This window comes from Mastomys coucha, unplaced genomic scaffold, assembly GCF_008632895.1.
Source record: "Mastomys coucha isolate ucsf_1 unplaced genomic scaffold, UCSF_Mcou_1 pScaffold9, whole genome shotgun sequence".
NCBI lineage: Eukaryota > Metazoa > Chordata > Mammalia > Rodentia > Muridae > Mastomys > Mastomys coucha.
The window spans coordinates 56075194-56102980 of record NW_022196915.1 but is presented as its reverse complement, the minus strand read 5'-3'; the positions used below and the strand labels follow the sequence as shown (position 1 = coordinate 56102980).

Genomic DNA, 27787 nt, shown 5'->3' with positions numbered 1-27787 from the left:
GAAACTATTTGGAATCTTCCAAAGTACACCCAGATGGGAACTGACCCTTTTCTTAAACCCAAACTGCCCCTCTGCCCTGGTGCTGAGATCAGAGACCCAGCTGGGAAGTGCCCCCTTTGCAGGATGGCTCTCTAGAGACCTTTTCTCTGGACCTCCAGATGCAGGCAGATAAGGCTGTGGTTGGGAGGGAGACATGGAAACATCTGGCACTGACAGTGACTAATAAAAACCTGGCTTCAATGCCCAGTCCTTGTGGTTACAGGGGAAAAAGTGGGGAGGGGCTTTTTCAGGCCCCACCATCTTTCCTGAAGAATGTTAGCCTGTAGAGTCCAGGGACATAAATGACCTCTGGCTTTGCAGCATCTCTCTGTTGAAAACTCAGGATTTCCTGGGCTGCCTACTGTCTTAGTGATGATACCAAGGCTCAGGGAATCCCTCACAGAATAGGCCCCATCCCCGGGCATTTCTAATCTGTCCTTCTTACTTTATTACCACTGCATGCAGTTTTATGTGGTGCCAGGGGTCGGACCCTGGGCTTCATGCATATTAGGCAAGCACTCTACCAACTGAGCTATATCTCCAACCTCTTGGTTGCTTTTCTGGGGGAGAAAGCCCTTAAGAAATGTGTAGAAAGGAAGGCAGGAGATGGACACTGCAGACTCACACATTTCCTGATCTAACAGGCCCCAGCAGAAGCCTTAGAGGAACAAGCATGTGATCTAGGAACTCGTACCAGCTGCAGGGTTGCTCCGAAGGACATCTGGATTTGCCATCTCTCCTTATCTAATGCTTTTTCCAACCACCACAGACAGGAAACAAAGTGTACTGGTTTAAGAGGCTCTGACATCCTGAGAGGCTTGCTGGGGGCTCTGTTTTATGTATTTAAAAATATCTGTATTGCACATGTCATTTTTTTGCTCCCACCTACCTTATTTAAAAAAATGTTTTAGTGACTGATCTATGATTCATCTGTCTCTAAATTCAGCCAAATGGATGTTTTAGAGTGTGATATCAGGTGACCCAAGAAAGGTCAGCCATTCTGGACACAGTCCCAAGTCTGTCTCCTAAGATGAGAAATTCTCACCTTCAGCTATAGGGTCTGAAGCTAAGGATCTACAGCAGGCTGAGATGGTACAGTCTATGTAGGGAAGGGGGATAGATACCCACCCAGCGAGTTTCTGTAGTAAAATAGTTGTATAGCCATTCATTGCCTCAGATGATGTCTAGAGGGAACACAGGTGTCCAAGAAAACTGACAGTATAAGAGAAAGTCTACCAATTGCTCCAGGCTTAGTGACTCATGCCTCTGGAATCTTCCTCCCGACCCATGAACTTTGATCACCTATTTTTCCATGAGTACTTCATAGTCTATGAGACTTTCTTTCTTATTGATTCCCCCTACTCCTCAAGAGTACTGACAACAACCTAGCCAGTGACAGAGAAGCACTGTTACCAAGGATGCTGATGGTTCTATTGTTCTGTATTGTTCTGGCTGCAGTCATCAGGGCTCTTAGCATCAAAACTGTAGAGTTTCCTTGGTAGAGTCTTTTTGTAAGTAAGGGGCTATTTTTCTATTTCTTCCCCTGGGAAAAAAACTCAGGGTCAAGAAGTCCCAAAAGTGTCTCAAGATGACAGAGAAGTCTGGAGAAGACAATTAAATAAGATCTGCATCAATACTTTCCTAACTTAAGCCTAACCTCTAACCCTAACCCTATCCCATAGCCCTAACTCCTGACCCTAACACCTAGCCCTAAGTCCTAACCCTAAACCCTAACCCCAACTCCTAACCCTAACCCCTAACTCTAACCCCTAATCCTAACTCCTAACCCTAATCCTATCCCTAAAACTAACCCCTAACCCTGGCTCCATCCCTATCCCTATCCCTATCCCTATCCCTGTCCCTGTCCCTGTCCCTATCCTTGTCCCTATCCCTGTCCCTATCCCTATCCCTATCCCTGTCCCTGTCCCTATCCCTATCCCTATCCCTATCTCTTTCCCTAACCGTAACCCTAACTCTAACCCTAACCGCTGAGTTCTTAGGGTTGGAGCTAGCAAATTCTAGTTCTCAAGGCATGCTTCTGACATTCATTGCTTAGAAGAGCTCATCCAAGGTGGTGCAGTTTTCTTCCACTCTCTTCTTGGAGATATCTGGTGCACTCTCGTGGAGATGCCTGTGGAGGTCATCTGTAATACCGAGATCTGTTCCTGACCTCCAGGCAATCAGTGAATCTGTAAGGTCAATACCTAGCTTCAAAGTCAAGGCTGCGAGGGGCCAGGCAAGAGGCCAGGAAAGGCCTGAACACACAACACACATACTGTTTGCCATCTCTTCTTTGCACGTGTACACACCAGTGATGCCTATTTGCCCCGTAGATGCCTCTAACACAAGATAAATGCTCATCCATAGCTTCTTAGTGACAAGGGACCTTAGAGTTTTGTAATCATTTAGTCCCAGTCCCCTCCACATTTGGAATCTGATTACAGTATTTCTAGCAGACGGGCAGAGAGTTTCTGCTTGAACTCCACCATCAGTAAGAAGCACACAGAGGAAGATGGGTCTGGAACAGGGGACTGCCTCAGCTGAAGCCTGCATCCTGTCCACTACCTGCCTCCCTGTCTTAGCCTTCTCTGGGAGTTGGAACAAACTGTAAACATTTGTCTCCATGGTAGCACTCTAAATATTTGAAAAGAACTGACAGAGGCTCCCCCAGTATCTCTTCTTGACATTCCCTCCTAGGATATGGTTTCCAGACATGTCTCTTGGCCCCTGCTGTGGGTGACCTGGTTAAGAGGTGGACCCAGAACTGAGCCAGTGAGTTCAGTCACACAGCACTTGCAGGGATTAAAAACGCAGTGCCTTTTCATTCACCCTGCTATGACTGCACTTTTGTGCCTGATTTCTTTCACCTGGATATTGGATTGGCCCGTCAAAGTCCCTTTGACCCTAAACTATAACACACCTTATATTTTAAGGAGATAGCCGTCACATTTGGGACCTATTATTTCAAAGTAGTGTAGTCTTCCTAAATCTTCACTTCATATACTCCAGCGATCTCTCCTAGTTTGATATCTTTCAGTAGTTTTCCAGTCCACATTTTTGTTTCCAGGCAGATTCTTCATGCTTCACGTACAGTCAAGAACAGAGACATAGGGCAAATCACTAGAGACCATTCACTGTGCTCATACAAAATTAGTCACCACCTCTCCAGGGAATCCTTAATGTCCAACAATATCATCTAACTGCATATCCACCAAAGCTATGGCTCACTCACTCACCCACAATGATTTAATAGGGGCCATTTCTTTAGCAAAGAGGAATGCCTCCATGACTTCAGCTACGGACATGAGGTATTTTGGAGTAGCTTCCCAGCATCCCACAAACATCCTGTGTAGGTGGTCTGGGCGGCTCCTGGTCGGATCAGAGCTACATGTAAGCATGAGCTTTAACCATGAAATCCAGCATGTAGGAATCTTCTCGCAAGTCAAGCGTTCTCCTTAGGCCTTTTGAATCTAGGGCCAACATGACCTACTTTCAGTGGCCATGGAAGGGAGGTCCCGGAGGACAACTCACTGAATGAGGGTTTGTTCCTGTGTGTCTGTGGCTAGGGCAGGTAGGCTCCCCCTGGTTTTTGTCACCAATTGGTCTGGATGACAGAAGACCTTTTAGGAAAGCATGCAGTTCGAAAGCTGTTCCTACCATCTACTCTGTCAGAGTAGATGTCTTCTCTGTAGCCCTCTCTCTGGGTGACTGCAAATTCACCAGGATCTGTGCACTTGGTTTCGGCATGATGTTCCGGCATCCCTCATGACACATGCTTTGTCTTTCCAGCAACTAAGGATTGTGTTTTCTTTCTCACGGGAATCCTCGGGTCATGGTGGATGTGGTTTTCCTCCGACAAACGTCAAAGTTGAGTACTAGGCTTGCTCATCTGCACTTCCAGAATAAGAAAGTTCTTTCCAGCATTCTTGGCCCCAGATTGTCTAAGCCTCTTCCATTTCAGTGGGGTTCTGCTTTCAATGTAACATGGTTCACAGATGAGGATGCAGCTCAGATGGTAGGATGGCTAGCATGTGTGAAGCCCTGTAGGAGTTTAGTTAACACTTACGTATGGAAGGGCTGCTCACAGAGTTCCCTTTCCAGAGTTATTTATCACTGTTGTTATTATTATTTTGCTAGTAGCAAATTAATCTGATTCTCTCATAACCCCCAACTGGCTGATACTTTGGCCTGTTCCTTTCTATTTGCACCTTTCTATTTGCACCTCTATTCTCTCAGTACTCCAAGTGGATAGTCCTGAGCTTCTGGTTGAACACAAGATCACTGAAGATGCCGTCAATAAGCTCGATGTCTGCAGAGGCAGGCCAGTGCTGTAAAAGAATGTCTGCTCTGGGTGCTTCTCTTCGTGGTCTAGTTTCATGCTTGATTTCGGGTGCTTCTCTGCCTAAGAGAACAATAATCGCTGCTATGCGTTTCTAGGGAGAAAAAATGCAGAAGTTGGAATCGGTTCCCATGTGGTACCTAGAGCTCTGTATGCTGGATGCAACCGTGATTAAGATGTAGCACCTACGGGAGCTTCCGGTTTCATCAGAGAGCAGAGTCATGTACAAGTGGGTGCTGTTTCCTATTAGGATGTAGAGTGGGCGTGGAAAGTTCTGGGACACTGGGTTGCACAAGCCTATACTCCTCAGTGTCAGGTCCATGGAAAAACAAAGCTTGGTTCGTGGTATCCAGTCCCTGAATTGCATGGACTCCATGCTGCTCTTGTTATTATGAAAGAGTAAGCATGTTTGAAGATGATAACTAGCAAGTGGCCTGATGCTCCAGCCGAGGGAAGGATGGGAACTCATTCCATGCTCCATCCATGTAATGATATCCATTCTCCAGAAATCCTTCAACTTCCTCTTTCATCAAATCTAGCTGGTATGAATCCCCATAATACCCAGTATTCAACACACAGTAAAGACATACTATATGCAAGGAAAAGAAAACACATTGAAGTGAAGATGTTATTGACCCCATGTGGAGACAGAGTATATACAGGTTCTGGGTTCCATACTCACAATAGTGTAAAAAGAAAGCATAGCATTTACCTCTATTTGGTTGATCAATGAGTTGTCAAATTTGAAGCCAGGAATTCTTTTTTCACTGCACACCACACCAACGTCTTCAGTGTGCTTGCAGTCAGTGACCCCCCAGCCATTGGAGGAGCAAGCTGCCAGGGTCGACTCTTTACCAGTGCAGTAGATATTGTCCAACCAGATGGGGCCTGCGGGGAGTGGAGGAGAGAAAGTAAACATCCTGTCAGTGCAAACCCAGGTGGCAGGGGCACTAATGCCTCACATGGGAGTCCCCTGAATTTTGGCAGGTGTGTGTAGCTATCAATTAGTTTTTATTGTGTGAGGTTGTCCATCTCATTGTAGATCACTGGACTTTCCTTGCCTGGACAGGCAGCTGGTGTGATCAGAAGATGTGGTAGTTTGAGTATAATTAGGACAGAAATCATGTTTAATCCTGGAAGTTGTGTGGTGTATCGGTTGCCTTTCTCAATGCTGTGATGAACACCTGGCAGAGGCAACTTAAGAGAAGAAGGGTTTATTTTTGGCTCACAGTTTACAAAGGGATACAGTTGATCATGGTGGGAAGGCACGACATCAGGAAGTGAGGTGGCTGGTCATACTGTGTCCCACAGTCAGGAAGCAGAGAGAGGTGTATTTCGCTGCTTAGCTGGCTTCCTTGTTTTTCTCCTTTTTATTCAGTTTGGGATCCCACATTCAGGGTGGGTCTTCCTTCCTTAGTTGATTCTCTGTGGAAACATCTAGATAGGTACCCTTAGAGCTCCGTCTCCTAGGGGATTTCAAATCAAGGCGACTTGACACTCAAGTTTAATTTTAATGATCATTACTATTGTATATGTGTGCATGCTGTGTGTGTGTGCAGACGGGGGAGTTGGGGGACACATGCCACAGTGAGAAAATGTGGAGATCAGAGAGCAATTTTGTGGAGTTGGATCTTTCCTTCCATGTTTCTGTGAGCCCCAGGGATCCAATTCTGGTGGCTTTGCATGGCAAGGACCTTTACCTACTGAGCCATCTCACCTATCTGGCAATGAAATTTTACCATTCTGGGTGGTACCACAGAAGAACAGGGGCTTTTGTGGGGAGTAAAGCGCCCTGTGTGAATGTCTAAGGAGCTGTCTAACTTACTTTTCTATTGTTGTGACAAAACACCATGACCCAGGACCTTATAAATGAAACTATTTAATTTGGGGCTCATGGATCCAGAGGGTTATAGTTCATGACCATCAGGCCAGGAGCATGGCAGCCATCAGGTAAGCAAGATGCTGGAGTAGTAGCTGAGAGATCACATCGTGAGACACAAGCATGAGGTTTACAGCTAACTGGGAGTGGCATGTGCTTTGGAAACCTCAAAGCCTGCCCTTTATGACACATCTCCTCCAGCAAGGCCACACCTCCTAATCCTTTCCAAACAATTTCTTCTCAAACAGTTCCACTAACTAAGGACCAGGAATTCAAATATATGAGCCTATGGGAGGCGATGAAGCATTGAGTGAATATGTATTATTGACGAGGACCAGAGGCTTAGTCTCAAAGGAATTGGCGAAGCCTTCATCTGGTTTGTGTGTGGATACTGGCAGTATGAGCAAAAACTGGTGACTACAGCTTCTCTTAGATGACTGCCATATGAGACTGACTGCTCCTCATACCAAGGCTTTCTAACCCCTCCTTCTGGGCTGTATACATCCAGAGGCTGATGTTATATGGCTTCTTGTAGCTGGTGCTGCTCCACCAGAATTGGCACAGCCCACCCAATCCCAGCTTTCCTATATGTGTGCCTATGTGTCTCTGTCCTTTCTTCCTTCCCTTGCTGTCCCAATCAGGTTTCTAGGACCATGTCATGCAAGATGCAGCCCAAACCTGGGTCTGAACTCAGGTTCAGTCTCTTTTAGCTTTGAAACACAGGTCAAAGCCCCTTCCTATCAGCCAGATGGAGGGAGCCAACAAGGATTTGTGAGTTGCGGAGGTCTGGGTTGAGTAGAGATAGTTTATTGCTGCTCTAGAGTGTCTTGAAACTGGGACAATGACAAGAATGTGGGTTCTAGTTATACCCATAATCCAAGCCAGCCTCATCTGCCTCTGCAGGTGGAGCAGCTGTAGAAGTAGCCACTCAGGGAAAAGTTCATCTGCTCTGTAACGAAGAGTTTGCTTGTTTTAGGGCACATCCACATGCATCACCACATTGACCTCAGGGAGACCTAGGTGACACAATTGACACTATTGCTCCTCACAGACACAGAGCCTGACTCAGATAGCTCAGTTTCTGGGCACCAGGCCATCTGGGAGCCCAGAAGCCTACGAGTCAGTTCTATAATTAGTGTCTTCTCAGTTCTTCCTTTCACTGAGTCTGGGTAGAGACAGGCCATTCCATCACAGTCATCATTACATACTCAGCAAAGTCGCTGTGGAACAAGGCCCACCTCTGGTCCTTTCACTAGGAGGTTAACCACGAGGGGCCATCTCATTCCATACGGGGGGTGGTGTGGCTTGAGTGTGAGATGTCCCCCTACAGGCTCCTGTGTTGGAACGCTTGGTCCTCAGCTGGCAGCACTGCTTTAGAAGGTTGGGAGACTTTTTGGAGGCGGGTCCTTGATGGGAGGAAGTGAGTCACTGGGGGAGGACTTTAATAGTTTATAGTGTGACCACACTTCCTATCAGTCCCCTGCTTTCTGTTTATGAAGATGTGACAGGATAGGGCAGATTGGTGGTGAATGCCTTCAATCCCAGCACTTGGGAGGTAGAGGCAGGCAGATCTCTGTGAGTTTGGGGCCAGTCTGGTCGACATAGCAAGTTCCAGGACAGCCAGGGTTACATAGTCTCCAGAACAAATAAAGGCCAGTACAAGAAGTGGTGAAGAGTCCCAGGTTGTAGACTCCGGCTATGTAGAGCCACCATGATGGACTGTGTGCTCCCAAACTGTGAGCCAATATGAGTCTTCTTTTCTTAGGATGCTTCTTGACAGATACTTGGTCACAGCAACAAGGAAGCTATCTACTGCAGGGATCTCTTGTCAAAAACACACAGGAAATAGCAATTGCACTGGTATCTGTGAGGATGTGGGGAAACTGAAGCCCTGTGTGTCAATGGTACTGGTGCTGTAGGAAACAGTGTGGTGTTTCTCAAAACTTGTTTTTCTATTTGTTTAGTTTGTTGAGGTGGGGGTGGTGCTGGAGATAGGACTCTAGGCCTTGTACATACTAGGCAACTGCTCTACCACCAAGCTACTTCTTCCGCCCCAAAACTTTAAAGCTATCATATCATTCCGAATTCCAAAATTGGAGTGAGGAGAGGTGGGATATAGATGTAATTATAGCTTCTAAGAAGACTGAGGGATGAGGATCATAAGTTTGAGGCCAACCTGGCTACATAGTGAGATCTAGATCAACTTGAGCAGCTTATTGAGGCCCTGTCTCAAAATTGAAAAGAAAACAATTACAGGTGAACTCTGATCCATGTCTGTAATCACAGCACTCAAAAGACTAAGACAAGACTGCCAGGAGTTCAAGGCTAGATTGGGCTATACAGTGAGTTCCAGACTAGCCTGGGCTACAGAGGGAGATCTTGTCTCATCTGTATCTCTACCTCTACCTCTACCTCTACCTCTACCTCTACCTCTACCTCTACCTCTACCTCTACCTCTACCTCTACCTCTACCTCTACCTCTATATCTATAATCTGTCTACACACACACACACACACACACACACACACACACACACACTCATAGCTGTAGGTATAGCTCAGTGGCTGGATGCTTGTTTAGTATCTTCAGGGACCCAGAACGAGAAAAGAAGGAAAAAAAGGAGAGAGGGAGGGACAGACATTGAAAGCCAGGCCTTGAGAAGGTGTTTGCACACCCAAGCTCACAGAAGCACAATTCATAACTGGCATCTTTTGACAAACTGCATACATATAAGGAAAAACTGTAGAAGGGAAAATTCTGACGCATACTTCAACATCCAACCTTGAGGACATTCTGCTAAGTGGGAAAAGCTGGTCACTAAAGGCCAAATATGGGATGATTCCTACCTAGAGCTGTCAAACTCTGAGAAACAGAGCAGAACAGAAATTGCCAGGGGCTGTAAGGACGGGAAGGTTATTTAATGTGTCTGGACCTTCTGTTTTGCAAGAATGTTCTGGGAATTAGTTGCCCCAAAATGAAAAACATACTTAACACTACTGAACTGTATATACATTTCAAATGGTTAAGATGTAAGTTTTCTTTTTTTTTTCTTCTATTTTTTATTTTTAATTTTTATTTATTTATTTATTTTTTTGGTTTTTCAAGACAGGGTTTCTCTGTGTAGCCCTGGCTGTCCTGGAACTCACTCTGTAGACCAGGCGGGCCTTGAACTCAGAAATCCGCCTGCCTCTGCCTCCCAAGTGCTGGGATTAAAGACGTGTGCCACCACTGTCCGGCTAAAATGTAAGTTTTCATAGACATATTTCACTGCATTGAAAAATAAAGGTCTAAGAAAGATACCAGGTGGTTATCCAATAGTGATTTTATACTTGTGTGTACATGTCTATGTGTGCACCTATGTGTATATGTAGTGTATCTACAAAGACATGTGTAAGATTGCTCACATGTGTGCATATACACTGGTGGAGGCCAGAGCTTGGCATTACCATGCCTTCTATTGATCTGTACTTTATTTTTTGCAACAGTGTCACTATTCAGCTTCCCTGAACCTGGAGCTCATCAATTCAGCCAGGCTGGTTGGCCCAACAGCTTCATGGATGGGGCTGTCTTTGCTCCCCAGTACACGGGTGTTATATAAGTACAACTCTCAAGTTTAACTTTTATGTAGGTGCTAGGGATTCAAACCCGGGTCCTCATACTTGCACTGTAGTCACTCTGCCCCTTGAGCCACTACAAAACCAAACCAAACCAAACCAAACCAAACCAAACCAAAGCAAACCAAACCAGGCCTACAGAGCAGCAGACCTACGAACCCGTACTTGAGTTCTACCTGCCCCAGGCTTGGGTGATCTGTACCTCAGCCAACTACTGACACAATCCTTGTCCTCATTTCCAAAGGCAAAGCATGTCCTACAGACAGGCTGCCACAAAGGCTCAACAAGGGAATGAACAGGACCCGGGACATACTTGGCCTTCTTTTCCTTCTTGTAAGTAAAAACAACAAACAAACAAACAAACAAACAAAAAATATGTATTCTATGGTTTCCATAGTAGATCGGGGAGGCGATCAAGGCACTCCCATTGTAGAGATTAGAAAATTGCTGTGTGAAGCTGAGGTTCTTCAAGGCCAAGGAGGACACGGGGCCAGTCTCCTGACTTGCAAGCCCGAGGACAACGTGCCTACTCTGATGCCTGGCTGGTTGCAGCTCAAAGGAGAGAGCTTTGGACTCATTGTGGGAACAATGAGTTGATTGAAAACATCTGGACTGGGTTTTCCAACCACTTTCTCAATCTGGGCTAGTTTCCAAGCCGTCAGGCTCCACTGAAACGCATGCCTGCTAATAGACGGCTGTTTCTACAGCAAGCTCGTATTTGTTTTACTGCGAGTACTAGCAACGGAAGGGTCCCTCCATCTTGCCAGCGAGGCTTCTTCCCCAGAACATTCTGAGCTGAGCTGCTGATGGGCAGATTGGGAAGAGGCAGCGCCCTTACACCACTGGTAGCCAAGGAAGCCACTCTTACTGTGGTGTGGAGGACCGCCACAAACTGTTTCCTACCTAGGTTATAGTCATTACACAAAATAATGGGTTTCAGCTTGGCATGGTGGCTCATGCCTGGAATCTCAGCACTAGGGAGGTGGAAGCAGGAGGATCGGCCATGAATTTGTGGCCAGCTGGGGATACCTAGCAATAACCAGTCTCGAAGAGAGAGTTCATCGTGAACTTTGATATTATTCACCCCCCACTACCTTCTGCCCAATTCTTCTGCTGATCCCCTCTTTTCCTAACTAGTCTCCCCTCTGCTTTCAAGTTCTTTGTTGTTGTTGGTTGGTTGGCTGGTTTGTTTGTTTTTGTTTTGTTCTGTTTTTTTTTTTTTTTTCAAGACAGGGTTTCTCTGTGTGACCCTGACTGTCCTGGAATTCACTATATAGACCAAGCTAGTCTCAAAGTCAGAGATTCACCTACCTCTGCCTCTGAGTGCTGGGATTAAAGGTGTGCACTACCACCTGGATCAAGTCCTTCTTTTAAAGTCTAGATTTCATGTATGAGAGAAAACATGGTATTTTTCTGGATGGCTCTGGCTTGCTTCACTTCATATGATGGTCGGTCTCCAGTTCCAACCATTTCCCCCCAAAAATGACTTGATTTTGTTTTTTGTGATAGCTGATTAATATTACATTGTGTACATATGCATTTTCCTTATTCAGTTATCTTTTGTTTGTTTTTGTTATTGTTGTTTTCAAGACAGGATCAATCTATCTAAGTAGTCCTGGCTGCCCTGGAACTTGCTCTGTAGAACAGGTTGGCCTCAAACTCCCAGATATCTGTCTGCCTCTGCCTCCGAAGTGCTGGGATTAAAGGAGTGTACACTGTGTTCAGCTTTCAGTCATCCCTTGGTGGACATTTAACTTAGTTCCATCACTTGGCTATTGCGTGTGAAATCAGCTGCCTGGGGTACTGAGGGCACTGTTACCCAGCAGAACCACACTTTCCTGGACCTTTCACGCTCCCTTCTGGTAATCTTGCTCTCTGCTGTGCTTGACCATGGTGCCTTCTCATAGATACAGGATATACAAGTCTACACTTTTCTTAAGACAGTATCACCATCCATGGGTCGCTATTTGATCTGGTTTCATGTCAATGCTTTCTCCAATATATCTAGAACCCAACAACTAGATTGTCCTGAGTCCAACACACCATGCTTCCATGTCTGCATGTGGGAATGTGAGAGAGTTCTAGGCACCTAGGGGGCATCTGCATGCTAGGAAAGTGGTACTTGGGGCATAAGATGAGGCTCATATTTGGGACACAGAAAAGCCATCCAATCAGAAGCGAAATTATGTTTTACTCCTTCCACTCACTCTTGGGAACACTTCTTTGATGAAAAAAGTTTGTGTACAAATTAGCAGATGATCTGGCAGAGCACAGATGAACCTGGGCTGAAAGCTCAGCCCTTGGTCTGATCAGGGCAATGGAAGTTATTATCCCAAGTCAGAACATGCAGGGTCCTTGGCCTTGCCAGTGTCAGTACAACTGGGTGGAGGGTCCCTATCCTGTTTCAGGTTACTGTGAAAGCTCATCAGAGGGTATGCAGAAGGTCAGCTGCCCTATTTAGAGCTTTCTCTGAAAGGGCCCTGGTTTACCTGGGCTCAGAGAGACTTTGGGAGTTGAGACCTGCTTACAGGTTAGGCTGAAAACTCCAGGGGATTCGTGATGATTGTCCTATTTTTGTTACGACAGTGTGAACCTTAGAGGTGTCTGGCAGTGTGAACCTTAGAGGTGTCTGGAGACTCCAGGAGGGCAGTCTGCTATGGGTTAGCTACATTGTTCCCAGTTCATCCACAGAGCCTGACTTTCCTGGGCACGACCACCAGCAGCCCCTGCTGGTCAGACTCTGTGGTCATCATACCACAGATGGTTCCATCAACTGTTCTCTGTATTCCCCCAAACCACAGCACATCAGACAGCTCAGTACTGAGTGTACAGCGTGTATCCATTACAACAATAAAATCTCCACGGTAGCACATGAAACTTAAATACATTTATATTTAGAAGTTCTCCCATGGTGCAAACTAGTGATACTTTATATACAGATGGCTGAAGTCTGTGTGTATGTGTGTGCGCAAGAGTGTGCACAGAAGTGTGTGTGAACTTGGATACATGTGCATGTGGAGATCAGAGGACACCACTCAGGTGTCATTCTTTAGGTGCTGACTGCCTGACTTTATTTTATTTTATTTTATTTTGAGACAGGTTTTCTTACTGGCTTGAGACTCTCTGAGCCTGACTCTGCCTCCCTAGTGCTGGGATTGTAGGTATATCCCACCATGTTCAGCCACTGCCTTCTCTTTGTGTGTGCGTGTGCTCACGCATGCACGATTGCATGTTGCATGCACGCAGGAGTCGGGGTGGAGCGGGCAGCTTGGGATCAAACTCCGGTCTTCATAAGCTCTTTATTGACTAGCCATCTTCTCATCTCTTAGACAGCTTAGGTCTTAAATCCCTTGGCATTGCAGTGTTCAGTTTGTCTAGTATTTGTTTCTCTCCTTCCTTTCCTTAAACTGCAGCTGTCATAACCCTCAATGGCATCAGTGTGTACACAAATGGCCTTTAGACATGCAGTACTGGGTCACCACACATTCTCTCCCTAGAGACCTTCTTACCCTTGGCTCCAGCTGCTCTTCAAGCTAATGGCTCAGTCCCTGGCTGTAATCAATAATTGTATCCTCCTCAATCTCTGTCTCAACCATCATGTTCTGCAGCTATATCTCCCCCCGCCCCCATCTCATTGGTTAAAGTTGTTTGGCAGGATCGATCCCTCCTCCTTGTCTCTCTCCCTTGTGTAGCATGAACTCTGTAGACCATCATTTTATTAACTGCCTTTCAAGTCTCCTCCTCTCTCCTGAACCTTTGGATCCTTGTCACCCTTTCATAGCAAAGTCCTACCCAATAAGCCCACCTGTCCTGCCACCCTCGTGCTGGCTCCTATGGGGGAAGATCCACACATTCCTCATCTGATGATAGACTTGTTGTCGATTTGATTATAAGAAATAAAGCTATCACTGGATAAAAGTCACCATCGTTGGAGAGTATTTACCATAAAATTTTGAGGCTACCATGGCCTGGAATCGAGTCTATAAATCTGACGTAAGCCCTAAGCCCTAGATCACTTGGATGGAATAAACAGAGATATGGACATATGGAAGAACACTGGAAGTTTAGTCAGATGCAGTTAAGGAGTTGTAAAGGCCCCTAGCTAATTGGTCTTGGCCGCTTTGGCTCTCATTGCTGCTAAGTAACCCAGAACACGCTTTGGGAACACGTGACTCTAAGCACGGGGTGTTAGGCCAGCTCTTCCAACAGGAAGCGTCCCATTGTCTGGAGCTGAGGTGTGCAGAAAATGGGACACCTTTCTTCCTCTCATTTCTAGAATAGCTGACAGAAGGGTTGAAGGGCTAGCTTGTCTACCTTAACTTGTCTCTCCACTGTCCCCTTGACCCAGATACAGTCACACCCAGAACTTTGAGGTCAGAACATTCTGGGTTGGGTCGGAAATGTTCCGTATTTTGACTCAGGAGAGTTTCGTACAGTTATCAACGGTCAAGGGACTGTGGACAGCTCACTCTAGTCCAACAGTCTGGTTCATGCCAAGGCCTGTGGGCAGCTCAGCTGAGAAGCAGCTGGTGTTGATGTGCAGCTCCTGTGTGTGTGTGTGTGTGTGTGTGTAAGCATGTGGACATCAGAGGCTGATTTAGGAAAGAAGGCTTCCACTTTATGTTCTTAAGACAAAGTCTCTCATTGAACCCACTGCTCACCAATTGGCTAGTCTTGCTGGCCAGTGAGCTCCAGGGATTCCCCCTGCCTCCACATCCTTAGCACTGAGGCTTCAGGTCCTTGCCACCATGCCCGGCTTTTATATAGGTGCTGGATAACCAAGTGAAGGTCTTCATGCTCGCAGAGCAAGCTTTATATCCAGAACCACCTCCTAGTCTGGAGAAGAACAGTTGTTTGCAAATGCTACCTTTTACCCACACCTACATGCCCACCCAGGGACATAGACTCCAGGGATACACCAGTTCTTGAAGAGTCTATTATCCAACCAAGTGGTGTTGGCACACACCTTTAGTCCCAGCACTCAGGAGACAGGCATGCGGATCAGAGTTCGTGACCAATCTGAGCTACAGAGCACATTCTAGGAAAACCAGGGCTATACAGAGAAACCTTGTCTCAATCAATCAGCCAACCAACCAATCAATCAAATAAAAAAGAACGAAAGAAACAAAAAGCCTAGTGGGATAACGTCTGAGGAATATCTCTGGATCCCATAAACACAAACCAATGCAAGAACATAAGCGCATGTGCGAGTGTGTGCACACACACAAACACACACACACACACATAGACACAATAAAAATAGTAAATAACAATAATAATAATAATAATAATAATAATAATAATAATAATAATAGTAACTATTTTCACGTGGGCAGAACTCTAGTCTGTGGAGTGCTTTTGAGAAACTGTGAAAGCCGTACTTGGAAGAAGAAATCTGGATGCAAGCATGATACTCCTAGACAGGGAGTGTGGCTCAGTGAGGTATGCACAGGCTAATTTCACCTACTGTCTGAGGTCACCAACTAGCAGGAGAGTTCATAATGGCTTCTCCCTCTATCATTCCCTAGAGGGGCCCCCACCTTCCAGCAGGGCACATGGAAATTCATACTTAATAGGAATTACAACTCATCAGAGTGTATCCTGGTGGACTCAGCTCCACAGCACAATCTCTTACCTTCGCCTGGGCCGTAGGAGGAGCTGGCCGTCCAGGACTTGGCCTCCACATAGCCCACTTCCCGGCAGACAACGTGGGCAGCATGGATAGAGAAATCATCATCGCACACGGTGCCCCACTGGCCTTCGTAATAGACCTCCACACGGCCCTCATTATGCTTTCTCTTCTGGCCTGCCAGGCGGACCTGGATCTTGACCACATCAGAGGGCACCTGGCGCTGATGGTGCTCGGGAGCCGGCTGCTGGAAGTACTCGGGGTACTGGAGCTGGTAGGGCCAGCTCTCATACTGTGCTAGGCTCAGGGAGGGCAGCAAGACAAGCAGAGCCAAGCAGCCATAGAGGCAGGAGCCGAAATGGATCTCCATCCTTGTCCTGTGCTGAGAGGAGGTGGCTGGAGGGTGGCAGCAGGAACTTTCTGGGGAGAGAGAGAGAGAGAGAGAGAGAGAGAGAGAGAGAGAGAGAGAGAGAGAGAGAGAGAGAGAGAGAGAGAAAGAGAGAGAGATAGGGAGGGAGGGAAGGAGAGAGAGAGGGAGGGAGAGGGATGGAGGGAGAGAGAGAGAAAGAGAGAGAGAGAGAGAGAGAGAGAGAGAGAGAGAGAGAGAGAGAGAGAGAGAGGGCATTAGTCTAGCATAAAGGCTGTAGATACTGTACAGTGTTCTGAGACATCACCTTCCTGGCTTAGCATGCAAAGCTCTTCTGGACTACATTCTAATCCATTTCTGCTTCCACCTCATGTTTTGGCCACAGCAGTCTGAGTTCCCGATGTCACCCACCACCGTCCTCATCTCTGAAATGCTGTCATCAGTACTCTCAACTCAAAGACCTTTCCTTTCCATTGTACAGGTATGGAGGTCCCAGGACAACTTGTGGGAGTCGATTTTCTCATTTCACCATGTGGGTTCTAGGGATCCAACTCAGGTCACCAGTCTTGGCAACAAGCTCCTTCAGCGGCTGAGCCATCTCATCAGCCCTCTTCCTTTTTTCCCAATCAAGAAGTGGGCAGAATTGAGGGGGACTGATAAAGGATGGGGAAAGCACCTCAGGGCTCCAAGAGTCTCCATGAGACATCAGTGCTTTCTAGAAATGAGCACAGCTGAGTGAAGAGGCTACCTACCGGCATCTGGGTTCTTCACCAAAGGGTCTCAGAGCCAGCTATAGCCACCAGCAGGGAGGAGCCACAGAGCACATCTAGGATGTGACTCTCCCCCCCTGGTTTCTAATCTCTTCCTGGTGCATCTAATTGGAAAATCCAATTATACTCAACCAAGACGATGTTAAGAGCCGCTGGAGAAGTCTGCCTGGGCTGGCCTCCTGGGACACAAGGCTGGCAGAAAGGGAGGACAGTGGGTCCCACAAGCAAGGGCAGGCTTCTCAGAACACCTTCCTAGGCCCGGCTCCTTCAATCTCCTCACAGCCCAAGGCCCAGCTAAACCTGGGCCAGTTTCCCCAGTCATCCCCTGCCAAGGCAGATTTAGGACTTGATAATTTCCCAGGGATTTTCAATATATCCAATGGGAAGACAAAGTTTTTTTTTTTTAAAGATTTATTTATTTATTATATGGGTATGAGTACACTGTAGCTGTACAGATGGCTGTGAGCCATCATGTGGCTGCTGGGAATTGAACTCAGGACGGCCCGCTCGCTCTGGCCCTGCTCACTCCAGCCTGCTTGCTCCGGCGTAATACACTGTAGCCGTCTTCAGATGCACCAGAAGAGGGCGTCCGATCTCATTACAGGTGGTTGTGAGCCACCATGTGGTTGCTGGGATCCAAACTTAGGACCTTCAGAAGAGCAGTCAATGCTCTTACCCGCTGAGCCATCTCGCCAGCCCAAGGCAAAGTTTTTTAGGACAAAGCTTTTATCTTAGTCTTCTCTGGTTTCTCCATGCCAGGTTTCACAGCTTCATAGACACATTTACTAATCAGGAAGGCAATCTGGCTGCAGGAACTGAGCCATGAGTGGAGTGTGGAGTCTGAGGGGTCCCCAGTATAGCACTGCATCGAGAAGTCTGACAGGATCCTTTGTGACCTACACAGTTCTCCAAGGCCCAGAGGCCGTGTTCCCACTTGTGTGTGTGTGTGTGTGTGTGTGTGTGTGTGTGTGTGTGTGAAACCCTTCACTGTCAGTGACCTAGGTGAGCAGAGGGCTCCTGTCACTTCCTTAGAAAATGATGGAGCAGGCTGGGCATAGTGGTGCCACTATGCTTTTAATCCCAGAACTTAGGAGGCAGAGGCAGTTGGATCTCTGTGAGTTTGAGTTCCAAGAAATAAAAATAAAAAGAAGGAAAGGAAAGGAAAGGAGATAGAGAGGGAAGGAGAGAGAAGAGAAAGGAAAGGAAAGGGAAATGAAGGAAGAAAGGAAAGAAAAAAAAACAGAAAAAAGCAAAGGATGGAGCAAAGAAAGAAGGGGTCTGTAGAATTTATTCTCAGAGATGTTCTGAAGGCCCTGTGGCATTTCCTTCCTATCTATAGTATCTCTGCCTAGGGGATACAGGGGTTTAAGACCAGCCTGCTTCTAACTCACAGGAGAGATGCTGAGCCCTTTGTGGTCAGACAGAAGAACCCAACATCAGGAAGGGCATTATCTGCATGGGAAGAGAGCATGCTAGAGCCCGGAGAACTGAGTTTGAATCCTCATTCTGATGTGTAAGTTTTGCAATCTTGGGGGCACAACTTTAGCTTCTCTGCACATCAATTTCCTCATCTTTGGAAGGTAGATGATAATCAAATGCAGCCCACAGAACCGTTCCGGGAGCTAAAGGAATGGCCTCCCACAAGCACTGTGGCAGGAGCATTTGCTAAATGAAAAACTACATTCTTCAAGTTCATGGGCATCACAGTCAGTGGGAACCTATGAGGAACTCCAGGGTGAGGTTATGTGCAAGAGACTTCATGTGTCCTGGTCCTCAGATAACTCAGAGACTGGGAGATCATGGGAAAAGGACTGTGGGTGTGTCTCAAGGAGGAAGCAAATTGAGAGATGAGAACCTTAAAAGCAACACCAGGAGCTGCAGTTGGAAACTGCAGGGGCATTCACACTTCACTTTAAACATACACTAAGGAACAGAGATTGTAGTGCTCAATCCAGAGTTACTTCCTATCCAGGAAGGACTGGCTAAATGACCCTCGGCTGGAGTCACCTGAGATCTGCCTTAAAGAGACACAGTTCTTTGTATGTTGCTGTCCTGTGGATTTACTTCAGAGAAATCCCTGTGTTACTGCCAGAGGCTCAGCAGTTCTCATCCTGTGACACTCAAACAAGGCCAGAAGGTGATGAGGTTCCCACAACAGGTCCACTGTCTGCACCTGGCTTAGGCTTTGACACCCATAGCAGAATACCCATAACCCTGGCCTCCAAAGAGCACAGTCCCAAGGAAACCTTGCCAGGTCTCGTTGGATGAAAATGAAGGTCCTCTGTGACTGTTTTCAAGTCACTCATGGCTTGTGCTTTATTCTGTTATCCATCAGGCTTTGTGACAGGAGCCTCAACTCTGAGGGTTTCCACGAAGTGACACACCTGTTTCTGCTAGGTAGACTCATTTGTATTAGTGAAACCTTGCCATAAACAACTATAAAACAGTACATAAGCATACTAAAACATAATTATCATGCACTACATAAAATTTTGTTCAACAAAAACCCCTGCCTGTTGAAATGACCCCATAAAGGCAAGCAGTGGTGGTGCATGATTTTAACCCCAGCACTTGGGAGGCAGAGGCAGGTGGATCTGTGAGTTTCAGGACAGTCTGGTCTACAGAGCAAGTTCCAGGACAGGCAGGGCTACGCTTCCAAAAAACGAAAAATGAAACCAACCAACCAAACAATAATCAAAAAGAAAGAAAATGACCCCATAAGTTTACAATGGAGAAGAAAAGTTTCTATCACCTGGTAACACTAGATAATATACTGATACGATAATGACTTTACTACTTTATGCCTTTGCTGTATTTGTTTTTTTGTTTGTTTTTGCTTTTCTGTACTTTGTTTTGTTTGAGACAAGGTCTTACTCTGTGGCTCAGGCTGAGTGAAACTCACCGTGATCCCTCTGACTCAGACTCCAAGTGCTGGGATTACAGGTATGTCTCATTACTTTGCAATTGCTCCTCCTGTTTATGAATAATGTTTAATATAAAATGCCAGGCTGTGTCACGTCCACAGCAGCCTCACACAGCTTGTTTACAAGTCTCTTAATTGTATCAAGAGGCCACAAGGAGGGACTGACATCTGCCATCCAGATTGGCGAGGGGACATTCTAGGATGTTCAAACTCAGCTCGAGTCACATGTTCCTGACACTGGAAGGCTCTTGAGGCAGCTTGGACTCAAAAAGCCAAAGATCCTGAGGAAAAGGATGTGCGTGGAGGGGTGCTCCCATAGGTCTCTGCTTTTCCCAAGATAGTGGCTAGGAGGTGGAAGAGCTGAGTGAAATTTTCAGCATCCTTCAATGATTGAGAAAATAAAACCAGACATCAGGGGAAGAGATGTGTGATAGAGACACATTAGGACATGGAGTGCAAAAAAACATGCTTGGAAACACAAAGAAGGTGTCTTAGTCAGGGTTTCTATTCCTGCACAAACATCATGACCAAGAAACAAGTTGGGGAGGAAAGGGTTTATTCAGCTTACACTTCCGCACTGCTGTTCATCACCAAAGGAAGTCAGAACTGGAACTCAAGCAGGTCAGGAAGCAGGAGCTGATGCAGAGGCCATGGAGGGATGTTACTTACTGGCTCGCTTCCCCTGGCTTGCTCAACTTGCTTTCTTACAGAGCCCAGGACTATCAGCCCAGGAATGGCATCACCCACAATGGCCCTCTTCCCTTGATCGATAGTTGAGAAATGCCCCACAGCTGGATCTCATGGAGGCATTTCCTCAAGGGAGGGTCCTTTCTGTGTGATAACTCCAGCCTGTGTCAAGTTGACACACAAACCCAGCCAGTACAGAAGGGGAGAGAAAGAATGTGCAGAGGAAGCATCTGACGAGCAGGGGTGGAGAACTTCCAACTCGGATGAACAGAAGCAAAGCCAAGCAAGCACTTCATAGAGGAAAGTACCTCTGGCCATGTGGACTGTGGAAAGTCTGAGACAGAGGAAGTCTTACACATAGCTGGGGGGAATGGGTATGCTATATCTAAAGAACATCAGGAAGCCGCCCCACAGAAATGAGGAAGCAAGAAGATAATGGGACGACATTTTCAAAGAGCTGATCAGGGAGCAGCAGTCTGTAGTCACTGGGGGGTGGGAAACAAAGACAGAGTGAGAACAAGGCTATCAAAAACGGACGTACTAGGAGGGGATCTTAAAGCCAGAGGAAAAGTAACCCCAGTTACTTTTCCCATGGGGGTTTAGGAAGGAATGAAAGATGGAATAGAAAACTACATAAGCAAACCTAAATGCAAACCTATCATATAAAACATTATCTGTGGTCTGCGTTCTAAAGTATCTGCCCTGTGAGCTGGTGAGGTGACTTAGCAGGAGGCCACTTGCCTGTCATTAGTGAGACCCTGGGTTTGGTACTCGGAGTGAAAACACAAGAATAATAACAGTAACCACTGTGTGTGTGTGTGTGTGTGTGTGGTGTACATGAGCAAAGGAGGCGGCTGGGGATTAAAGTGTAAGATTCTTGTATGGTCTCAGAAATGGCCCAAGTCTATTTTCTAACAGACTTAAGGAGCCTTAACAGATGCATGCTGCAGTGTTTGTATTTACCATCATAAGAAGAACAAAATAACAACAACAACAAAAAAACCAGAATGAGTTACTATAATAGGCAAATAAAGGTATTCTAAGAAAATAACTTGATCTGTGATCTTGCTGTTGCTGTAACAAAATACCTGGGATAATCAACTAGTGAGGGGGAAGGAGTTATCTTGCTCATGGTTTCAGAAACTTCAGTCCACGGTCACGTGATCACGTTGCTTTGGGTGTGCGGAGGTATATAACGGAAGGGGCACATGACAGAAGAGACTGCTCTACTCCAGGGAATGGAGGAAGAGAGAAGAGCATGGGGCCCTCTCTCATCTCCCTCTCTCTTCTTCTCTGGTGATTGTACTCTGTGGAAGCCAGGGGCAGATACTGATGTCTTCCTCAATTGCTCTCCACCTTATTTTTGGTGACAAGATCTCTCCATTGAACCTGGAGCTGACTGACTCAGTTCATTGGCTGGCTAGCAAGTCCCATGGGATCCACCTGTCTTCCAGCCTTGGGATTACACAGAGATGCTACCATGCCCAGCTCTTATGTAGGTGCCGAACATACCAACTCAAGTCTCCATTCTTATGTAATAAGCATTTTACCAACAAAGTTATCTCCAGCCCCCACTATTCCTTCTGTAGGCACACCCCACTGGCCTAAGGTTCCGCTACCTCTCAACAGTGGCAAGGACCAGAAACAAAACATAGCCTTTGGGAGACATTGGAAAAGCATAAGAAATGCTCCAGTGAAAAGACAAAAATCACCACAGACAGACTGAACAATATAATCAGACTACATATTCTCACAAAAGACATGGAGACTCACCATGAAAAGATGGAGGCAGACACACCGTGTGCAGCTTGATCAAAAGAAAGCTGGATCAAAGTGAGAGAACACTCACTCCAGGACAAGAAAACAGCCAGAGCCAACAAGAGTCAACCTGCCAGGAAGCTACGACTGTGTAAATCTGCATGGATCAGTTCAACATGCACGACATAAATATTGACAGAATGAAAAGGAAATTGGATCCATCAGCCCATCCTCAGGCCTAGTGGAGACTCCACACAAGACAGCTCTGGCACTGACCACAGAAACAACAAGAACCAACAATCTGACAATTCGCAAGTTTCTGGAAACTGGATTCAACAACTCCACAGAACAGATTCCCTTCAAGGACACACAGACTTGCCAAACAGAACCCCAAGTTGAGTCAACAACAAGCAAGTCTCAACACAGTCAACGAAACCACACAGAGTGTACTGTCTGTCCACAGGAGAATTTAATTATGTGCCAAGGCCGAAAACCTCACGAGTACTTGTCTGCTTCTAATAAAATATACTGTGGACTTGGTAAATTCTGAAGAAGAGGGGTGCTGGCTGGGGGTGCTGGCAGAGTACTTATTAGCATACACAAAGCCTGGGGATTGGGCTAGTGAGATGGCTCATCGGGTAAGAGCACTGACTGCTCTTCAAATCCCAGGAAACACATGGTGGCTCACAACCACCCATAATGAGATCTAACGCCCTCTTCTGTGTGTCTGAAGACAGCTACAGTGTACTTATGCATAATAACAAAGCCTGGGGATCAAGTCTCAGCAGTTGAGAAATGGAGACAAGAGAATTTCAAGCTCAAGACCATGCTCAACTGCACAGCAAGGCCAGCCTAGGCTACGTGAGGCACTCTCAAAACAAGCAAGCAACAGCAAACATAAAGGGAGGATGGGTTTAGATCCTGACTCTGCTGGTTCAATTCTATGTCAACTAGCAGTGACCTTCTGCTGTCAAAGGTCAAAGGTTAACATTGGCCATCACATGGCAAAGGACAGGGAGCATACACGTGTCTTTTCTTGCCTCATGCTTTCTTCTGATGTTGTCACCAGGGTTAGACTAGGGGCTCTACCGTGATGACTTCATCTAGTTCTGGTCAAATTCTCTGAACTCCACCGTCAGGTTCCATTTCTGCTTTACGCAGTAAGGAGGGAACAGACCCTTGGACACACAGTTCTGACCATGATACTAGAGAGCCCCCAAACACAAGGGAGTAACAATGAAATACTGTTCATCTCCTTCAGACAAACACGTTTACTGGCTTGGCTTGCTCTCGGACATCTTTCTCAGGTGAGCCCCTGATCTGAGGGAATGGAACTGTGAATGGAACCATTGGCTGTGGCAAGGACCAGAATCTGACAGCCTAGCCTGGTGCACTTCCATGACACGGGTGAATGCTCAAGGGCTGAACGATATGAACCTGGGTGACCTGACTGAATCCTGGAGGTTTGATTTGTCTCGCTTTTGTCTTTAACCCTTCCCCTTTGGGTTTCTTGTTTGTTTGTTTTTGAAATGGGTCTCATTATGTAGCCCAGGCTAGCCTGGGACTAGAAATCTTCTTGCCTATTCTCCTGAATGCTGGCACTCATCCTTCTCTCTATGCTTTCTTTTTTCTGGAAATTAAATAAAGTCAGTGATCTGCCAAAGGTCAAGCCAAGTGATTTGCAGTCAGTACATTAAAAAAAAGATTCCTATGTTTCTCAATATAAGAGTCACTCCCCACCCCGCTCTCTTCACTGTTACTGTTACCCATTCACAATTTAAGCTATCCATCCTCAATTTTATGAGAAAAACATTGAGTGGAAAATTCTAAGAACAAACAACTCATTTAAGTTGTGCAGCCATTCCAAGTAACGTGATGAAATACGCTGGCCTATGCCATGCCCCCTGCCTCCTCTCCCCATGATGTCAACCACCCCTTTGTATACTGTACTTCGTATCTTGGCTGTCTACATCAGCCACCCATTCATTGGTCAATCATTAGCTTATCTTGTAACTGCTCTGATACTGGGTCCATCACAGCATGCAGTACCTATGTTCAGGTAGCCATTGTTTTAGTAGTGATGGTCCCAAAGTGTGACAGCCCAGAGGCTGGAAGCTCAGGTACGAAAGAGAACAAAAAACATCATGTGCTTTCTCAGGAAAGAGAAGACTTGCAAGCTGAAGGGGCTAAGATCTACCAGGAGAATGAATCTTCCACCAAACTGGAAGGACAGGAGAAATTTAAGTCAGAACAGTGAATGCCAGCACGCTAAGATGCTTTGAGAGAATCCTAGTTAGGTTCCTATGGCTGTGGTAAGCACCGTGACCACAAGCAGCTTGGGAAGGAAAGGGTTATTTATTTGGCTGAGACATCCCAGGTCACACTCCATCACTGAGGAAATCAAAGTAGGATCTCAAGGCAGGAACTCCGGAGGCAGGAACTGAAGCAAAAGGTATGGAGGTATGTTCCTTACTGGCTTGCTTGCTCCTCATGGCTTGCTCAGTCTGCTTTCTTAATACAGCCCAAGATGACCAGCCCACAAATGACACCATCCACAGTGAGCTGGGCCCTCCTACATCAGTCATCACTCAGGAAAATGAGTGCCCATAGGCCAATCAGATGTAGGTAATTCCTTGACTGAGGTCCCCTCTTTCCGGGTAAATCTAGATTATATCAAGTTGACCAGTAACTGAATAGCACAGAGAAAAAAGATAGAGATGGTGAAAGACAGATTCATGACAAGTTGTATGTATTACAATGTATTGTTGTAATTGTTTATTTCATTATACACCCTGAATCTCTTACCAGGCTTAATTTACAAATAAAATTCCATCATTAGAATGCATTCATAGAGAAGGGATGATCCATGTAGGAACCTATGAGGGTCATCTTCAGCTGAAGGGAGACTGGCATACTCCAGGCAGGGCTGACCAACCTTTTGACACGTCATCCACAAACGTTCTGAGTTACTTATTAGCTATCATGGGATACACATGGCCCATGGACTTCAGGTTGGGTGGGTATTGATGTGAAGCCAGCAACAGCAACCTTATCCCAAGGAAGAGATCAAGCCACAAAGGCTCAGTAATTTAGGCTGTTCTGGTAGTTAACTATAAGCCAAGATTTGAATGTAGGTCACCAGGTGGCCAAGTCTGTGTCCCACCCTGTGCTCTGTGTCCCTAGCCTGGCCTTTGTCACCCCCCTCCATGGGCTTCAGAGTCTTGGAGATCCTCTAATCTTGTTCCAGAAAAAAAAAGTGGGAAAAAATATGATCTTGTAATTTAAAAGGAGAACTCTTAATTTCTGGCTTTGCATGTCTATAGACTGCAAACCCGATTCCCGGACTCCATGGGTGTGTCATCTGTGCGGTGCTGCATCTTCCCTGGAAAAGGGGCTCTTGGCTTCTTTCCCTTGTCTGCTCCACTGTCTTACATCCAATTCAGCAACTCTTCTCTTTTCTTAAAAATAATCTTAATGTGCTTTTCCCCTCTCTGTAGGGAAAGTTATACATATTGATAAAATATCTGAGAAAATGCAAACATGTAAAAGGGAGAAAGCAAGCACGTAATGCAGCTGTTGTGCAATCACCATCAAATCTGCAGGGCTCAGCTTTCCAGCTTTCCTCTGTATCAACTGCCTTTGAAAAATCTGAATGACTGAGCATGCCTACAGCCCCCCATACTCAAGAGGAAGGAGCCAGGATACTGAAAGTTTAAAAAACCCTGGACTACATTAGCAAGTTCAAGGCCAGCCTGAGATACATAGTGAAACACTGTCAAACAAAAACAAAACCAGCAAAACAAAACAAAACAATACCAACACGCCAAGAGTTGGGGATGGAGCCCAGTGGTAGAGGGCTTGCCTAGCATATGCAAGCCACCAGGTTCAAGCTCTGGAGGAGGATCAAAGCCAATCGGCATCCATTTCTATATATTGCCTTGGAAATTGATCTGTCTCTCTTTGTCTGTTTCTCTCTTACAAGGTCTCATTTTGTAGCCTGACTGGTTAGTCTAGAACTCTCTATAAAGACCAGGCTGACCTCAGTCTCACAGAGATCCACTTGCCTCTGCCTCCCAAGTGCTGGAGTTAAAGGTGTGCACTACCATATCCCCAAAGCTCGAAAACTGCTTTTTAAGGCCAGTGGTTTGACAGCCAAGGCTACATAAAGAGACCTGGCTTCAAAACACACACACACACACACACACACACACACACACACACACACACACACACACACAAACCTGATTTTTAACTGAGTAGTATATTACAGACAATATACCAAATTCTTTTCTGATATAGTTATTTATTATTGTGATGATTAATCTTGATGGTGGACTGGACTGGATTGTGAGATACCTAAGAATTTAGTAAAGAACACATTTACATGTGTGTATGCAAGCATATCTGTGAAGGATGACCTTAAATGAGGGAGTAGAGTGAGTGACAGCAGGCAGTAGGCTCTCCTCCGGATGAAGTACAAGCCGTGGCACAGGGCAGATGCTCTCTCTGCTTCCTGGCTGCTGTGTGTGACCTTCTCTACTGTACCCTCCTCATCACACTGAGCTACCCCTCTGAAAAGCATGAACCAACACAAATGTCTCCCCTCTGAAGTTGTTGTCTGGTATTTTGACATAGTGACCCCAAACTACAACTACAGAGTATCCAATCATGCAGGTAGATTGTAATCCTGCTTTTAAATCTCTTCGCCACTGTATACATTGTTGAGATAAAAATTGGCATTGCTAAGATGTTATACAGCCTTGGAATGCATTCCTAAAAGTAAGCTAGCTAGGCAAGAAAGTACAGTCAACATTTCTGCACACTGTACTAACTGGCTGGCACAGAGATGGTCAGCTTCTACTGCGGTCAGCAGTACAGAGGATTCCCCACACTGATATGCAAACATTATATTTTGCTTTAATTAGCATTGCTTTGGCTAACCAGGCTCTTTCTTTGGTGATAATGTCCCTGTGTCTTTTTTCTTCCTATTTTCTCCATCTTCATATGATTCATCTCAGCTGGCATCCAACTAACCCACAAGATGCCAACAGGCATCTCAGAAGACCAAACACCCAAAGCAGTGTGGCTGTGCTGACCCCATGACTCTAGGCTTTGCTTTTCTCTGAACAGTAGAGATTGTTTCTCTCCTTCTCTGACAGCTCAATATAACCAACATGGTAGATTCCCCATATGCTTCTCCAGATACAGGGAGACATCTGGAAGGATGGAGGCACTTCTGCCTTCTTCAGATCAGCTCCTGCCAGAAGTCAGGAAAAGATGGAGATGACAAGGTAGTTAAGAGCTCTTGCAGAAGACCCAAGTTCAATTCCTAGCACCCAGGTCCCAGGTTAGGTGGCTCATAACCATGTGTAATACTAGCTCCAAGGGACTTCACACCATCTTCTGTCCTCTGAAGGCACATGGGCGCCTAGGCACATGCGCAAAGAAAGAGACATAGACAGAGAGAGACAGACAAACAAAAAAAATAAAAAATAACTAAAAGAAAAAAAGGCAAAAGGAGATGGTTCTGTGGCTAAAAATTCTTGATGTGAAAGCAAGAGGACTTGAGTTCAAATCTTGATCAACCATATAAAAGTTGGGAATGTTCTTGTATGCTTCTAACCCAAGTACTGGATATGGAAACAGGTGGATCCTGGGTACTTGCTGGACAACCAGTTTAGACAGAGGGCTTCAAGTTTAGCTAGAGACTCTATCTCAAGAAGAAGAAGAAGAAGAAGAAGAAGAAGAAGAAGAAGAAGAAGAAGAAGAAGAAGAAGAAGA

The 27787-nt window shown here is 46.0% G+C and overlaps 1 protein-coding gene across 3 annotated transcripts in view; it reads right to left on the bottom strand.

Moving 5' to 3' along the window:
* Window positions 1–27787, bottom strand: part of Loxl2 (lysyl oxidase like 2) — an 87399-nt gene that overhangs the window by 44164 nt on the left and 15448 nt on the right. For 2 of the 3 annotated variants that reach the window (XM_031363069.1, XM_031363071.1), the window contains exons 2-3: window positions 15508–15921; window positions 5091–5266 (exon numbers count right to left, since the gene is read on the bottom strand). In XM_031363069.1, the coding sequence (XP_031218929.1) occupies window positions 5091–5266; window positions 15508–15871 (540 nt within the window). In that variant the 5' untranslated portion in view covers window positions 15872–15921. Of the gene's footprint in view, window positions 1–5090; window positions 5267–15507; window positions 15922–22021; window positions 22067–27787 lie in introns of those variants that run through there. The other variant, XM_031363070.1, reaches the window with a different exon arrangement.